The sequence below is a fragment of the Neophocaena asiaeorientalis genome, unplaced genomic scaffold, assembly GCF_003031525.2.
Source record: "Neophocaena asiaeorientalis asiaeorientalis breed wild unplaced genomic scaffold, Neophocaena_asiaeorientalis_V1.1 scaffold117, whole genome shotgun sequence".
In the NCBI taxonomy this organism is placed as follows: domain Eukaryota; kingdom Metazoa; phylum Chordata; class Mammalia; order Artiodactyla; family Phocoenidae; genus Neophocaena; species Neophocaena asiaeorientalis.
In genome coordinates, this window is record NW_020173951.1 from 389868 (window position 1) to 408061 (window position 18194).

At 39.3% G+C, this 18194-nt stretch overlaps 1 protein-coding gene across 2 annotated transcripts in view; it reads right to left on the reverse strand.

Annotated features, from left to right (window-relative positions):
- Nucleotides 1-200: 200 nt before the first annotated feature.
- ZCWPW2 (zinc finger CW-type and PWWP domain containing 2) overlaps nucleotides 201-18194 on the reverse strand; it is a 132596-nt gene continuing 114602 nt past the window's right edge. For both annotated transcript variants that reach the window (XM_024752864.1, XM_024752863.1), the window contains exons 6-9: nucleotides 12507-12559; nucleotides 11078-11145; nucleotides 4521-4645; nucleotides 201-786 (exon numbers count right to left, since the gene is read on the reverse strand). In XM_024752864.1, coding sequence (XP_024608632.1) covers nucleotides 625-786; nucleotides 4521-4645; nucleotides 11078-11145; nucleotides 12507-12559 — 408 coding nt within the window. In that variant the 3' untranslated portion in view covers nucleotides 201-624. The remainder of the gene's footprint in view (nucleotides 787-4520; nucleotides 4646-11077; nucleotides 11146-12506; nucleotides 12560-18194) is intronic.

Consider the following 18194-nt stretch of genomic DNA (forward strand, 5'->3'; position numbering starts at 1 on the left):
AGATACTGATTCAGTGGGGAAGGGTCCAGGATTCTAATCTTCCAAAAACCCTCCACAGACTCTTACTCAGTTAGGGAACTGTAGCTGAAAAGATTGTTTCCAGTATAATAAGGCAATTGACATTTTTGTTTTTTTAGAAAGCTCCAACTCTATTACACAACCATTTTTTATTATTTCCTTTTATTTTATAGTAGCTTCTTTCTACTACAAATTCACATTCTCTAAGTATATTAGATTTGAAATATCTGTAAGAATTATAATAGCATTGGCAGTCATTTTAACAGTTAGCCACATTTGAACAAAGGGCCTAAATAATCATTGTAAAGCATGTATTTGTGAAGTAGGTTTCATAAGTCATTTTAAAATTAAGGCAAACAAGAAAAAAACCCTACAAATACAAATATCAGGGTTTCTCAGATTCTAAATTTATAACACTAACTTAATTCCATTTGATTGACTCTCAAAACAATGGATATTTTCAAAACACAAAGTAGAAAGTTATTAGAAATAACAACTTCAGTATAATGTATACCTATTTCACTAAACATTTTTAAGTTTTGACTTTGGGAAAATGTGAAGATGTAAATGTTTTTATAATTAACTTTTGAAAATATCTGTAATGCCCTAAAATGCAGACATCAACGCATCTATTTCTTTAAACTTGTTACTTATATTTTCAATACATTCTCCAGCTTTTAATCTTAGCCCATCAATTACAAGATAGTCCTCTTCACAGTGGTTCTCACGCGAGCTGCCAACAGGAGCTTCAGGGTCACATTTCGATAACTGTAAAAGTAATCATACAAGTCAGCAAATTTACTTGAAGACCAGGCTTAATTACTTGAACAAAACATAAAGTTGTCAGTAACTCCTTAAGAAGGTGTTCCATTTGCTGTATAACGTACAGTAAGTGTGTGAGTGTAAAAATAACATAGTATTTAGTCCTGTCTCTACTCTCCAACATCACACATTTTTAGTTAGTTTTAATTTTATGCTTTGGCAAAATGTGGTCTTTAAAATTAAACTTCTGAGAGTTTTCTATATTTGTTTATTTTAAAAATGATTATTATGGGGAATACAAGTTAAAACTGTTTTAGTCACACTTTTCTGTTCTCATTTTCTCATAAGCATCTGCATTCCTTATGAACAGTGAGAGTGTGTGCTAGCTTAGTGGGAAAGAACACAGGTAAAAACAATGCAAACACACACACACACACACACACACACGAGATTTACGGCTTCAAGGGTCATTAAAGGCAGAGGTAACTTCCCACACAATGTAAGAAAAAAAATACATGCAGTTTATGGGACTTCCCTGGTGGTGCAGTGGTTAAGAATCCGTCTGCCAATGCAGGGGACACAGGTTCGAGCCCTGCTCTGGGAAGATCCCACATGCTGCGGGGCAACTAAGCCCATGTGCCACAACTACTCAGCCTGCACTCTACAGCCCATGAGCCACAACTACTGAGCCCATGTGCCACAACTACTGAAGCCTGTACACCTAGGGCCTGTGCTCCGCAACAAGAGAAGCCACCGCAATGAGAAGCCTCTGCACTGCAACGAAGAGCTCGCTGCAACCAGAGAAAGCCCACGTGCAGCAACGAAGTCCTGACACAGCCAAAAATAAATAAATAAATAAATTAAAAAAGAATACATGCAGTTTAGACAAGTGCTTTCATGTATCAAAAATGTACCTTTCATTACAATAATTATTAAAATAATTATTATTCAGTAAACTCTGTCTTATCTGTATATGGACTATCTAATTTGTGAATTATTCAGGTGGATTCTTATAATAATCTGAAATTAATTCCTTCCCATTTTTTTCCACGTCAGGGCATGTCAACTAGTGTTAATATTAGCTAAGAACATAATTAATTAGAAAGGTGACTCTACTGAGGAAAATAATCTCATAAAGTATTTCAATGACAAATAGAAATGGATTTTGATTATCCGTGTGTGTATGCTTTTTGTTCATGTTGCTACGCTCAATTCATTGGTATAAATACTTGAGAGTAATTGACCTGAAACCTCATACATGAAATGAATGATGAAAACATCATCAAATTCACAACTTTGAAAATAGCTCAAACACTATCTGCCCAGAGAATAAACATGCTCAGAACTTTAAAATTATCAGATGGCTCCTTTTGATGTGTTAGCTTGTAAAGGCCACTTTCTCCTAAAAACAAAACACATCTTCAGTGTTAAGTGGTATTACCTTTGGAAGATATATTAATTTTTCCTACTAACAAAAAAAAGAAATCCCTTAGGTGATCATTTTTTTATTTTTAAGCTGTAAATTGCTCCAGCTTTGACAGCTGGTCTCATTGCTATTCTCCTTATTTAAAAGTGAACAAGGCCCTAAGTACCCTGAACCTGCCATGAATTCCAGACTTGTAAAGCTCAGTGTGGAGAGAAGCTTACGAACCAGTCAGCAGGTGGCACTCACCTGCCTACTACCAGCAAGTTAAAATGGTTAAATTTTATAATTTCTAAATGACTTAGAAAGCATAAAATATTACAAGAATCTAAAACAAAGAGCAAGCTCCTGGCTGGTGATGTATAAAAACTATGTATTTTACCTTAAGAAATAAAAATCAGAAGTAATTTTCTGTTCTATGAAGCTACTAGTTATAATGGCAAAATAGAAGCCAATTCTGTGGCTGTAAAAGCTCCAGGACATTTCTATAAAAATCAACCTGGCTGTATTTTTTTTTTTTTTTTTGCGGTGTGCAGGGCTCTTACTGTTGTGGCCTCTCCTGTTGCAGAGCACAGGCTCCAGACCCGCAGGCTCAGCGACCATGGCTCACGGGCCCAGCCGCTCCGCGGCATGTGGGATCTTCCCAGACCGGGGCACGAACCCGTGTCCCCTGCATCAGCAGGCGGACTCTCAACCACTGTGCCACCAGGGAAGCCCCTGGCTGTATTTTTGAAAAGACAAACTGATAAGACTGGAAAAAAAAAAAAACCACTGCAAAAATCCATATGGTGCTCAAACAAAACACACATTTGCTAGAAAAGAATAATTTGTATATTAACTACATGTATACAACATATATATCACCAATCTATAGCTCTTGTTCTTCTACAAAGGGTAGGATCTATATAGAGACAACAAGTTTTTTGTTTTTTGTTTTTTTAAAAAAGGAACTCTAATTGGAAAAATGGCATTCACAACCCATGGAAATTCAAGTACAAGTTGGTATCACTGACCAAGAAAACATTTATGTTTTTCAGCTCAGCAAGTGTTTTTATCATTAATTTTATTTTCCTTGGCATTTTGATCTCAACTGTAAATTCTGTATATTTTCTTGATTTCTAACTCGGTCAAGGAGGTATTTAAGAATCATCTTTATTCTTCTTGAAGTTCTGAATGAAATCAGCCAAAGTGGGTAAACAATCTTGTCCACTTACAAATCCACCTTTTCTGCATCTCAGAATAGATAGACTTGGGGATGGGTAGTTCCGCAAATTGAGAATATGGGAAAAGAGACAAAGTGACAAATTCTTAGCTCATACTCTCTCCAGTGGCTGCCACTGACAATTCTCATCTGTAATAACAGCCAACCTTAGGTGTCAATTACTCTGCAAAGCACTTTTCCTGGTTTGCCTTGTTTCACCCTTGGCTAGGCAACCTTGCCAAGTCCCCCAAGTCCTCACTGGCAGGACCAGGATGGGCACATAGGCACTGTATCCTGAGCCTGTCTCCTATCCACTGCCCTCCTGACTCCAGGCACACTATATACCCAAATGAGGGAATGAGAGAAGGAATGAAACCTTAAGGTTCCAGGGCTCCCCACTGCTGTTTTTCTTCCTAACTACATAGGGAACAGCTGTACCACCTTGTGGAAGCGTCTGCCCCATGACTTATTTTTCTCACACCTGCCACACTGCTGCTCTGTGTTAATGAGCTGGGCTTGTACCTCATTTTATTTGCACAGACATGGAGCTGATGTGCTGAGCAGTGTGTCAACCAACTCAAAATTGCTGTTTTCATATATAAATATTGAATACAGTAAGCACACATGGCCTTTCTCAGCCCAATATAGCTGACCAAAAGAAAAAGACAATTTGGTTAAGAATGGTGAAATAGAGTCCAGTGAAAAACCCCACCTCCAGGATGTTACTAATGAGGTTTGTCCCCATGGAGATCAACCCTGTGCATGAACCAGGCAGAGCAGGTTTCCTGAGCGGCTCTTGTCCTGGCCCTTCTCCTGACTGTAAAGATGGGCACCCCCTTGATGACAGTGAGCCCCTCCATCTCTCTTCATTCCAGCCTTAAATATCTAAAATAAAAGAGCTCCTTGGCTCAAATATAGTTTTTTCAAAGACTGATAGATGCATCTTGATTTCTCAACAGGCTACTAGTTTATTATTCACCTCATGATAATCAAGGGCTCAAGTTTCAGAAGTGAAAAGCACTTCCCATAGAGTGAAAATGAAGATCCAGGAACAATTTCTGCTGTTTGAGGAGTCTGGAGTTGCTGTTTAGGCCTGATGGTCACTATGGACCTTACCTTTTCTCCTGTATCTGTCTCCTCTCTGTGCTCCCCTTCGGACTCATCAGGGGCGGCTGTGGGCTCCCGCGCTTGCTCTAGCATTTGCTCCAGCTCTTTTAGTAAAAGTTCTGTCTCAGAGACAACTAAAGAAACAACGTTAATATAGTCAAAAATGTTATATCTTAATTAATTCAATCTAATTCATACTATTAACCACCCCCAAAGAGGACATTTTCTAAAGTTATGAGATTAAAAAATAAATACTTTGTATAATTTTCAGATAGGCCTCTGCCTGATGTGAAATTACTATGGATTTCCAGGTGAATCTTTTATATTGAATAATTATTCCTTGAAAAATGTAGGTTACATTCTTGCTATGTGTAGACTATAAAGTATCCCTGAAACATCAAAAGCTCACTAGAAGTTTGCATTTTTAAAATAAGGAGCCAAGGGCACCAAACTAAATTGTTATTTATAGACCGAGGGTCAGCAACTTTTTTTCTGTGAAGGACCAGAGAGTAAATATTTCAGGCTTTGTGGGCCAGATGGTCTCTGTTACAGCTACTCAATACTGCTGTTGGATGCAAACCATACACATACACTTAAACCAAATGAGAGTGGCTGTGTCCCAATAAAACTTTATTTACAAGAACAGGCAGCAACTGGTGGACCGTGGGGCACAACTTGTCAATTCCTGCAATAAACTATTAAAGCTACTGTTTAAAAGGGGAAGCCATGTAATTAAGTGGCAAGGCTAAGTCCAGACTAGTTTATTCCTAATCAAAATATCAATGCATCTTAACTGCCTAATCTGATTAAAAAAAAAAACCCACACACTTATAAAAATTGTGGTTTTTTGGTGCTACTGTGACAGAAATATGTAAGTATGTAAAAAATCTGGTAATTGATTGAACTTGCTGAGATAAAATAATATCCCCATCAAAGAAATAAACACCTATTATAACTCTACAGACTCAATCACTGATTAACAATATCAACTGAATTCTCGATTTAAATAAAACAAACATTTTCATTTGATACCAAGTCTTGTTGAAGTAAAGATAAGGGGAAGGAGACCCGGGTGGCCTGCTCCTGCAAAACAGACTGATGGGGGCCCTGAGAAGTCTTCCAAGGGCAGCATGATTGAAAGAGAAAGGCCACGAACACACACCCCATCACCTTCCACTCTGGTTATACAAATCTGACACACCACCTCTATTATGGACTGCTCATTGGCAAGTAACCAAAAATCACACGAGGTAGAGCAGCTGAAAGTTCATGGAACCCAAGCAGGACGCACCCTTCAGCACTAAAATATTATCAATGAGTATATCAAGGTGTTCCCAGCAATCATATTAATTTAATTGTGCATGATATACACATCCATTTGTGTGTGTGTGTTTACACACACAGGTATCCTTGTAAACTAAGCACGCTATAAGGTAAAAACAGAGATTATTAACGTGAGACGTTCCAGCTCAAAAGAATTCATATTTTATTACCATCTTCTTTTATTTAATCAACAAATGTTTATTGTGTGCCTACTAAGGGTCAGGGGCCCCAGAGAAGAGCCACAGACCAACGAGCCTTCCTGGTCATCATCTCCATCTAGCCAGTCTTAGGTTTTCTTTGTGGAAAACTCTCAAAAACAGTTTGAAAGAAGCTTTCTGATAAGCCATTCCATACCTCAGAACCAGTTCCTATGTTTAAAGACAAACAAAAACCGTAACTGACATGTTAGTTGTAAGCACACAGACCTGTGTTAACTGCAAAAGCCTAAGAACACAGAGGATAAGCTATTACATTCTAGAACAATGATATTCAAAATCTAGGGGCACAAGGATCACCTGGAGACTTTATTAAAAAATACGAATGCAACACCATATCTACTGAATCAGAATTTTCTGTAGGAAAGTACATTTTCACTGAATCAGTTTTGTTAATGAGATTAACCTCTCTTTATGACAGATTTCTTACTTAGTAACCTGTCACTTAATAACAACTGTGTGGCTATCTTCACACCAATTCCCCAGTCCCACTCACAGATGTTGGGTTTTCCTACTTTACATTCTGAGTCTATGGAAATTGATAACTGACATTCAGTGCACTGCTGAGAAGGTGTATTTTGAGCTCTGCTGTAAAGGAAAAATGGCACACAAACTTCTTTTTATTTCTAAGGCTAAAATACAATCAATTTATGATAATGAATGTCATTGCCAAGCGCCATTGCAGGCTCTCTGTTTTCAAGTGGTCTGGAAAAGTATGTACACTGCCTTTCGATCAAAGGGAAGACAAAGTAATGGACGACTTCATGAATCAACCAGGGTTCATAACACCAACTTGACTGATGTCAAATTCTGCTTCCAGAGCAACAGGAGGCTTGCTTTTCTAAATGGGTATTCCTATACTGTAAACGCAGAGAGTGCAAAAATAATTCTCAGAAATTGCAGTTACTGTAATCTACAAACTAGGTTATCAAAATTGGTCAATGATCTCCTCCAAAGATAGAGAATGCACGCCTGTGCTAACTGCATGACTAATCAACTTCTATCAATCCTCATTATCCTGTAGTTTTCCTAACTTGCTTCAATTTGTTGAGTGATAGCTGCTCTATCATGCAGAGAAAGTGGAAAAAAAAAAAAAGAAAAGAAAAGGAAAGAAAAAAGTATCTCTCATACTGAAGTCCATATCTGGCTTTTAAAAATGACTTTTTATAAAATAAATCAGTGTTTTTTTCCACTCCTGATAAGAAATAACTTACTGTTTATCTCAATAAATCAGTCACTATTTTTAAAAATAAATTTATTTATATTTTATTTATTTTTCACTGTGTTGGGTCTTCGTTGCCACACGTGGGCTTTCTCTAGTTGCGGAGAGCGGGGGCTACTCTTTGTTGTGGTGTGCAGGCTTCTTTTTTTTTTTAACATCTCTATTGGAGTATAATTGCTTTACAATGGTGTGTTAGTTTCTGCTTTATAACAAAGTGAATCAGCTATACATATATATATATATCCCCATATCTCCCTCTTGAGTCTCCCTCCCACCCTCCCTATCCCGCAGTGTGCATGCTTCTCATTGTGGTGGCTTCTCTTGTTGCGGAGCACAGGCTAGTCACTATTTTAAAAGCCTTCAAATGTATATTTATGAAGTTTTCTTTACTCTCTATTTCTCTATTAAATGTCTAAAGAAGCTATTTCCTCCCTTATATAACGAGGTCACTGGCTGGGTTATTTCAAACCTGGCACTGAAAAATAGCATCTTAAATAAACTTTCAGGGCCATTTCAATGTTGGAATTTTGAAGTCATTCTTACAGAAAAGGAGGGTGAAGAGGCGGAAAAAGCACTTGGTTTTGTTTTGTTTTCAAGTAACCACAAACCCTCCTCTGCGTGTTCATGATTTAAACGTAGAGATGAGTGAAATACAGGCTGAAGTGGAATGAAGAAGAGGACACCTTTCTGGGACACAAACAGAAACAGGAGGCACAAAGGCCTAGAGGTTAAAGGTGACTCCAAACCAAGAGCAGGTGGGCAAAGTTTGCCTTGAAGAGCAAGACAGCACCCTTCTCCCCGTTAGACTTTTACACCCCAGACCCAGGCCTCAAGCTTTCATCTCCTACTCGGGCTCAGCCACCGTCCAGACCTTTCCTATATTAGCCATTCTCTGCCATGCTCACCTATCTCAGACAGCTAATGAACACATCCTTTGCTAACTTATTAATTAATGTTAGTAGATTACTAGTTAATCCAGGGTACTATGTCAATCTTTTATCTATCAAAAGTTTAATACACTGTCTACTTCCCAAAAATGAGGTATTTACCAACAGAAAACACTGATACAATAAAACAAATGACAAAAACTCAAAGACTGAAAATAAAAGAAGTCAAAATCAATTCATTAAGGAAGATACGAAAGGCATTACATTTAAAAAATGCTTAGACCAACTACCATTGCTGTAAAGAAAAACCATAAATTTAGCTTTAAGCTTCTGGTACTCAAAGCAACCAAGGAAATTGTTGCAAACTTTGATTAATTTTAAGAAGCTATGTGACCTTAGAAAAGTCATGTAACCTATTAAGTACCTCAGTTTCTCCACTGACAGAATGGGCGTTAAAATAATATCTACCTTATCTATCTCATATAGATCTTGTGAGGGTTAAATAAATTGATATATATGAAATGTTTAGAAAAGTGAGGACACATACTAACTGCTACAGGTGTTATCATTATTATTATTGTATTATTATTTCATCATCAATGGATTTTTTTTTTTTGGTCTCTAAACACTGAAAAAAAATATATAATACAAGATATTCCGGGTGGCAATTCTCCAAAAAAATACAGACATGCTCCACAAATAGCTATTTCTTAGATTAAATCTCTTTTTATAACCACTTTTTAAAATTGAAGTATAGTTAATTTACAATGTTGTGTTAGTTTCAGGTGTACAGCAAAATGATATATATATATATATTATTTTCCAGATTCTTTTCCATTATAGGTTATTACAAGATATTAAATATAGTTTCCTATGCTATACAGTAGGCCCTTGTTGTTTACCTATTTTACATATATAGTAGTGTGTATATGTTAATCCCAAACTCCTAATTTATCTCTCCCTCCCGGCATTAGATTAAATCTTTATACAGCCATGAATATACAGTTTAATTTATTTAATGATTCCTCAATTTTTTCTATTATTTTCCAGAAATAGTCCTCTCTTTGTCAGATAAGAGGGCTTCTACTGCATCTCTTTATTACAGATGAAGAAACTGATACTTGGAAAGGTAAAGTAGATCCACTTAATTGACTCTCCCTGGGATCTCTAACTAAGGGAAAGAGAGAAGCAACTGTAGAGTATAAAACCCATAATGGAATATCACAGCTGGGGCAGTAGACTAACAGGAGACACATTAGCACCTGGGAGCATAAGGAAGGAGGGTCCAAAAGTGGGGTGGAGACTCAAGAATCCGATGGTATAATTTTCCTCTGTTGCTCGATCTAGGACTGATCCTACCTTAATCTAAGAAGAAATGAGAGATCTCAGAGGCCTGCATCAAGGGATCCACAGAAATATGGGTAGTGGGTAAAAAATTTGAGGAGGGTATAAACTACTGAAAAAGAACTACTCTTTCAGGAAGTAGTCAGCTCTTACAAAGAACACAGAAGACTAGATGTTTCTGTTCTTTAGTTCAAATGGGATTGAGGAGTGGAACAATGATCAGGTAAACTATTTTAACAATTAACTACTGAGACTTTCAGAGCCATACAGAACATGACACTACTGACAGGGCTTCCCTTTAGTGGAAGACTACTGAGATGTGTTCACTCATTTACATGGAAGAGTCATTTCCAGTTAGTGGATTCCTGGCAGGCATGAATTTCTTCTGTAGGATCCTGTGCTAGTTGGAGAGGAGAAGGATCCAGCTGTAGTATCAGGGTCACCTGGTGGTAACTCAGCCTAGGGCTAAAATGACTTTTGATATTTCTACAGGAATATCTGAAAAGATCATGTGAGGCAAAGCAACAAAATAACCAAAAAAGAAAAAAAGCACCTTAAATAACAGGAAAGCAGTAGCAGAATAAGTTTAAGAAGAGATAGAAACAACAGAATTTTGTAGTGGTTTAGGAGAGGAGCCAAAGAAATTTCTTTTTAAAAAATAACTACTTCGGGCTTCCCTGGTGGTTGAGAGTTCGCCTGCCGATGCGGGGGACACGGGTTCATGCCCCGGTCCGGGAAGATCCCACATGCCGCGGAGCAGCTAGGCCTGTGAGCCATGGCCACTGAGCCTGCGCGTCCGGAGCCTGTGTTCCACAACAGGAGAGGCCACGATAGTGAGAGCCCCGCGTACCGCGCAAAAAAAAGAAAAAACAAAAAAACAAAAAAAAAACCTACCTCGGTGTCCTTCTGCCTGCTTTCCTTTCTTTTACTGAGACTGAAAACAAATGGCGTATTTAGCCAATGGAAATGAGAGCCCCGTAGGATCTTGGGGTGGCTTCAAGGAGAGGGAGTGTGGCACAATGACTTCTCTGGGTTTAACTGGCTTTGAAACCTCTTTGTATGGCTGCCAAAGTTCCACCTAGCAAACAAGCATGTACCTGCTTTTCAAGACCAACGAAAATGTAGGAAAAGTAAAGTGCTTTTGAAAGTGAAGACCTTCTCCCTGCAGGCGACATTCTCCCTACTGTGGTCTAACTCCAATGGCAATTAATTCAGCTGGAAGCCCTAGGCTGCTGCTTTTCTTCCTTCTCCCCCTTTGGCACCCCTAGGACCCCAATAAATATGGAATAGATAAGTCTGGATTGAAGCGTATTGATGCTGGTATTTCCTCCCACAACTGCTGATGCTTTATTTTAAAAAATTAAATATATGACAAAGCCAGAGAAAATTTAATTCGAGGGAATAGAAACCTGAAGACAATTGAAAATCCCTAGTATGTAAATCAATACCAAAAACCCACTAATGTTTCTCATATATGTATACATGTCCATTTTTTTTTCCTCAAAGGAATACAATTATATGTGGTGAAATTAAATATAGGTAAAAGAACTAAAAGCAGGACAGGCCTTCACATACCCATGTTTTCCTCTGATAAGGCATCATCTGAACAAACATTTTCAAAGGATGATTTTAAAATAGCTTTCCTAGAAAAAGAATTTGACAGATTTATTTTCAAAAGATCAGGCATGTATATTTAAATAACTGTTCATGCATATTCATTGGTAACTGTAAATTATGAGTATATATTTCCTACCTTGGGGTACTTTTTCTTTGTTGTTGTACACAGTAAGTAAGGCAGTGAAAAACAAAATAATACTGATCTGAGCTCTCACTAGGTGAAAACCACTAGTAATCTACCCAGCACCTTACAAAGCCTTTTTCGTGTAATCCTCCCTCCAAAAACCTACCAATTGTTACTCAGAGGAACTAAGAAATTTGACAACATAGGAAAATGGTTGAACGTGACAGTACTAAATTCTGTCAGACTGCAAAATCCATGCTTTTCCCACTACACCATGTTGCTGATTTAGAGTCAGAAAACATCTGTTCAAACGCATTTTCTCTAACCAGAAGATCTTGAGAAAGTCACTTAAATTCTTTAAGGCACAAATTCTTCATCTTTTAGGTGGAGATAATTATGATATACCCCTATCTATTTGATGGGGTTACTGTGAAGTGTCAAGATTAGGAAGTGAAAGTCCTTTTTAAAAATTTAATTATTCATCTTCTAATAAAGGACAAAGAAGAAGAGAAGGACTGTCATATTAGGCCAGTCTTTGTCTTTGAGTAGGACTCCTTTTCACATAACACTGATTACTATTCATTAAAAAAATAAATAACCTGTATGGCTGGTTCGGTGATAAACACTAAAACTTGTCATCAGTGACTCATTATAAAGGCTTATTTCTGGTTTGCATTACCTATTTTTAAACTAAAAACCTGCTTCTTATCTGGTTGCTCACATGATATTAATCTTTGAAACTTATAGTTCAACACATCTGTACCAACATAAAACTTTCTCCATAATTCTAAGCCTACTACTTATCATTTTATTAATTCTTTTAGAAAATTTAAAACGTATTTCCCTAGAGAAACAAAATTAAGAACCAGGGGGAAATGTCATATAAAAATTAAACCCAAACAACCCCATCCAAAAATGGGCAGAAGACCTAAACAGACATTTCTCCAAAGAAGATATAAAGAATGCCAACAAACACATGAAAGAATGCTCAACATCATTAATCATTAGAGAAATGCAAATCAAAACTACAATGAGATATCATCTCACACCAGTCAGAATGGCCATCATCAAAAAATCTAGAAACGATAAATGCTGGAGAGGGTGTGGAGAAAAGGGGACACTCTTGCACTGCTGGTGGGAATGTGAATTGGTTCAGCCACTATGGAGAACAGTATGGAGGTTCCTTAAAAAACTACAAATAGAATTACCATATGACCCAGCAATCCCAATTATCATAATAGTTTTTAATTTAAAAAAGCATACCTTTTCCTAAATTTGGGCTTTTTCTTTTGAGTATTATTTTTGGAAACTTGCATCTGTAAAGTAACAACACAAAAAGATCAGTTAGTTCATATGGGATACGATGAGTTCAGCATAATAATGGATCCTATATGGTCTGAGTAAGTTAGCCCAGAATAAAAACTCTGGTCCCCAGCCCTAAACAACATATGTAATTCTAAGTCAGCCACTTCATCATCACTGCAATTCCACTGACCTGCTCAACTTCTAGGAATGGTCGACTCATCCAGTATAAATGCCTACCCCCTATATCCACTCTCCCTTCCTCACCTTCCACAAATACACAAAAATACTAAGTAAAACTACTTTTAAATTTTAATTCATATATGATCTTTAAAGAAAGAAAAATTTAGATGCCAGAAACATGTGGAATGCAAAGCTATACAGGTGGGAACTGACATGGTGAAGACCCACAGAGAATTTATACCAGAAAAGGGCCAAAAGGGCTTGGGACTGGGGTTTTAATGTCTAAGCAAGGACAAGATGAAGGATGTGGAGGAACTGGAACCCTCGTACATTGCTGGTGGGAATGTGAAATGGTGGAGCCATTTTGGAATACTGTTTGACAGTTCCTCAATGTGTTAAATGTAGAGTTACCCCATGATGCAGCAATTCCACTTCTAGGTATATGTCCAAGAGAAATGAAAACATACGTCCATGTAAAAAATTATATTTGGTCATAATTATGAAACTATGAATGTGCATAACAGCATTATTCATAATAGCCAAAAAAGTAGAAACAACCCAAATATCCATTAATGGATAGATATGTGATATATCCATGTAATGAAATATTACTCAGCCTTTAAAAATAGTGAAGTACTGACACATACTACAACGTGGATGAATCTTGAAATCATTACGGTAAGTGAAAAGTTGAAAAAAAGTCAGACACAAAACGCCACGTTGTATGATTTCATTTATCTGAAATGTCCAGAAAAGGCAAATCCATAGAGGCAGAAGTAGATTAGTGATTGCCAGGGACTGAGGGGGTGTAGAAATGGGCAGCGATTCCTAATGAATATCAGGTTCCCTTTTGGTGGTATGAAAAAGTGTTCTGAAATTAGATAGTGGTATTGGTTGACAACTGTGAATATACTAAGAAACACTGGATTTTACAATTTAAAGGACTGAATAAGTTATATCTCAATGAAGGTAAAAATTTTTTTTAATGCAGTGACATGGAAAAATTGAAAGTAAGTAGATACAATATATCAATGATTATTAACAAAGGGAATACTGCTACAGTATTACTCGTAGAAAAAAGCAGATATTAAGGCAAAAAGCATAATCAGAGATAAAAAGGTTATTACTTAATGCTAAAAGAAACAATCTACCCCCAAAATATAATAGTCCTGAACCTGTATATACCAAAATCTTAGCCTTAAAATATACAGAGAAACAGAATTACAAGTAGAAACTGATGAATTTACAGTTAAAAGGGGATATTTTAATTTACTTCTCATAAAAAAATTATATCCTGATAATCACTCAGGGGAAGTTTGTATGAAACATTCAGGGAATTCATATTATTATGATGCTAAAGAGTAAGTGATCTTCTTTTTGTGATCTTCAACCTCAAGGTAATATTCAAATAGTTTTTCCAGGACTGTTATATATCTATATGTTAAAAAATATGTATAGAAATACTGTTGTCTAAATCATTGAACTACATCTCCAAAAACAATGTAATGCTATTACTTCTATCTTGTTATTAAGGATCAGCTTATATTACATGCATATTTGAGTATGAATTGAAAGGCTGGTCACAAGTGGAAATGAAATTCAGGTAACAAAGTGAAAACTGCTTTATAGGTACTAATAGAAAGAAATACTGCTAGACGACTACCATAAATTACAGTGAGTTGTGCTGGTCATAATAAATTCCTTTTCTCCTTTGTTAAATACTCCATAGCAGCCAAAATGGACTAGTCAGTATTTGCCAAATGCCCTGTGCTTTCCTGCTCCAGCCTTTGACAACGTATGATGGATGGAGAAGGGCACTGCATCTGGAAGGAGAGGGTCTGGATCTGGACACTGACTCTGGCACCTACAAGCGGGATCACCTTTGGTAAGTCACTGACTACTCTAACATCCAGCAAGAGCCTGGCGTAAGGTAGACAATAAATATTTTCTGACTAAATGACCATTCTGCATTTCAGGGTCTTCTTTTGTTAAATAATGCTAAAAAAATAACTACTTCAAGGCATTTGAGGGAAGATTAATTACACAACATGCCAGGAAGTATCCAACAGTGTTTGGCAATTAGTTGATGTTCAGTCACTGTTTCATTGTTATACTAGTCCACCAGGTCAGTGTCAGAACTCTACCCTTTTTCCTTAGACCATACGACAGAGGGAACTTGGCACTTGGATATGGCTGGACTTTGGTAGTGTATTAGTTTCCCAAATCTGCCATAACAAATTACCACAGATTTGGTAAAGCATCAGAGAATTATTGTCTTACAGTTCTGAAGGATAGATGTCTGTCTCATAAGAACACTTATCGTTCCATTGAGGGCCCATATTATCCAGGATGAGCTCATCTCAAAATCCTCACCCAAAAGATTTGCAAAGATCCTTATTTCAAATAAGGTCACATTCTGAGGTTCCTGGTGGATGTATCTTTCAGAGGCTACTATCCAACCCAGTACAAGTAGACACTAAAGATTACTTTATCTAATCTATCTCTTCCCCTTCTCTTCTTGTGTTGCACAGCTGATTCTCCTATGTTGTCCAGTCCAATGCTATTCCGAACAAGAGCCACAACATGACAGAATCAGCAACATCTGAGAGCTTGTTAGAAATGCAAATACTCATGGCCATCCCATGTGTACCAAATCAGAAACTCTGCGGGTGGGGCCTGGAATCTGTACTTAAATAAGCTCTTCAGGTGACTACAGTTTTCCAGGCACTGATCTAGCCCACACCCATCCACACAAATATATTGCTATACAAGCATCACTGATTTTAAAGAAAACAAAGCAAGTATTAATTCTTTTCTTGGACATAAAAACAAAGAGGTGTATGTATAGACAGCATATGCCATTTACTGAAAAAAAATAATTAGCATTGTGGACTAGAATGGCAAATGAGAGAACTGCCTTTTACTGCAAAGGACAGAAAATCTATAAGAATTGTGTTTATATCAGATTAATATAATCTGCATAAACTGACTTGATATTGCCCATTTCCTTAAGCCACTATTCATCTAAATTAAAAACCTTTTTTTGGCTCACACCAAGGAGTACTTCCCAGAACTTCTGCTGCCAGTGTCCTTGTCCCCACAGTGAGCCACAGCCACCCCCCGCCTCTGCAGGAGACCCTCCAACACTAGCAGAGACCCCTGATGTTGGGGAGCAGTTGAGGACCCAGACCAGTCACTGATGGTGACCACACGAAGACAAGTTCTGGAGACTAGGAAGTCCAAGATTAAAGTGCCAACCAGAGCTTTGGGGGAGGATGGCAGACATCACCTTCCTCCCCACAGATACACCAGAAATACATCTACACGTGGAACAACTCCTACAGAACACCTACTGAACGCTGGAGAAAACCTCAGACCTCCCAAAAGGCAAGAAAGTCCCCACGTACCTGGGTAGGGCAAAAGAAAAAAGAATAAACAGAGACAAAAGAATAGGGACGGGACTTGCACCAGTGGAAGGGAGCTGCGAAGGAGGAAAAGTTTCCACACACTAGGAAGCCCCTTCGCAGGCGGAGACTGCGGGTGGCGGAGGGGAAAAGCATCAGAGCCGCGAAGAAGAGCACAGCAACAGGGGTGCGGAGGGCAAAGCAGAGAGATTCCCGCACAGAGGATCAGTGCCGACCGGCACTCACCAGCCGGAGAGGCTTGTCTGCTCACCCACTGGGGTGGACGGGGCTGGAAGCTGAGGCTCGGGCTTTGGTCGGAGTGCAGGGAGAGGACTGGGGTTGGCAGCGTGAACACAGCCTGCAGGGGGTTAGTGTACCACGGCTAGCCGGGAGGGAGTCCGGGGGAAAAAGTCTGTACCTGCCGAAGAAGCAAGACTTTTTCTTCCCTCTTTTGTTTCCGGGTGCGCGAGGAGAGGGGATTAAGAGCGCTGCTTAAAGGAGCTGCAGAGACGGGCGCAAGCCGCGGCTAACAGCGCGGACCCGAGAGACGGGCATGAGACACCAAGGCTGCTGCTGCCGCCACCAAGAAGCCTGTGTGCGAGCACAGGTCACTATCCACACCTCCCTTCCGGGGAGCCTGTGCAGCCCGCCACTGCCAGGGTCCCAGGATCCAGGGACAACTTCCCCGGGAGAACGCACGGCGTGCCTCAGGCTGGTGCAACGTCCCACTGGCCTCTGCTGCCGCAGACTCGCCCCGCATCCACACCCCTCCATCCCCATGGCCTGAGTGAGCCAGAGTCCCCGAAGCAGCTGCTCCTTTAACCACGTCCTGCCTTAGTGAAGAACAGACGCCCTCCGGCGACCTACAAACAGAGGCGTAGCCAAATCCAAAGCTGAGCCCCGGGAGCTGTGCGAACAAAGAAGAGAAAGGGAAATTTCTCCCAGCAGCCTCAGAAGCAGCGGATTGAAGCTCCACAATCAACTTGATGTACCCTGCAGCTGTGGAATACATGAATAGACAACAAATCATCCCAAATTGAGGAGGTGGGCTTTGAGAGGAAGATTTATTATTTTTTCCCCTTTTCCTCTTTTTGTGAGTGTGTATGTGTATGCTTCTGTGTGAGATTTTGTCCCTAGGGCTTTGCTTTCACCATTTGTCCTATGGTTCTATCTGTCCGTTTTTTTTTTGTTGTTGTTTGTTTGTTTTGCTTTACGCGGGCCTCTCACTGTCTTGGCCTCTCCCCTTGCGGAGCACAGGCTCCGGACGCGCAGGCTCAGTGGCCATGGCTCATGGGCCCAGCCACTCCGCGGCATGTGGGATCTTCTGGGACCGGGGCATGAGCCTGTGTCCCCTGCATCGGCAGGCAGACTCTCAACCACTGTGCCACCAGGGAAGCACCCGGTTTTTTTTCCTTTAAAAAATTTTTTTTTCTTAATAATTATTTTTATTTTAATAATCCACCAGAACACAGGCACTACTCCCCTCCACCAGGGACAGGCACCAAAAACAACAGGAACCATGAACCTGCAGCCTGCAAAAGGAGACCCCAAACACAGTAAGATAAGCAAAATGAAAAGACAGAAAAACACACAGCAGATGAAGGAGCAAGATAAAAACCCACCAGACCTAACATATGAAGAGGAAATAGGCAGCCTACCTGAAAAAGAATTCAGAATAATGATAGTAAAAAACTTCCCTAATGGGAAAGGAAAGAGTTAGTCAAGTCCAGGAAGCACAGAGAGTCCCATACAGGATAAATCCAAGGAGAAACACGCCAAGACACATATTAATCAAACTGTCAAAAATTAAATACAAAGAAAACATATTAAAAGCAGCAAGGGGGGATTCCCCAGTGGCGCAGTGGTTGGGATTCTGCCTGCCGATGCAGGGGACGTGGGTTCGTGCCCCAGTCCGGGAGGATCCCACATGCCATGGAGCGGCTGGGCCTGTGGGCCATGGCTGCTGGGCCTGCATGTCTGGAGCCTGTGCTCCATGGCAGGAGAGGCCACAGCGGTGGGAAGCCCGCATACCTCCAAAAAAAAAAAAAAAATCACCAAGGGA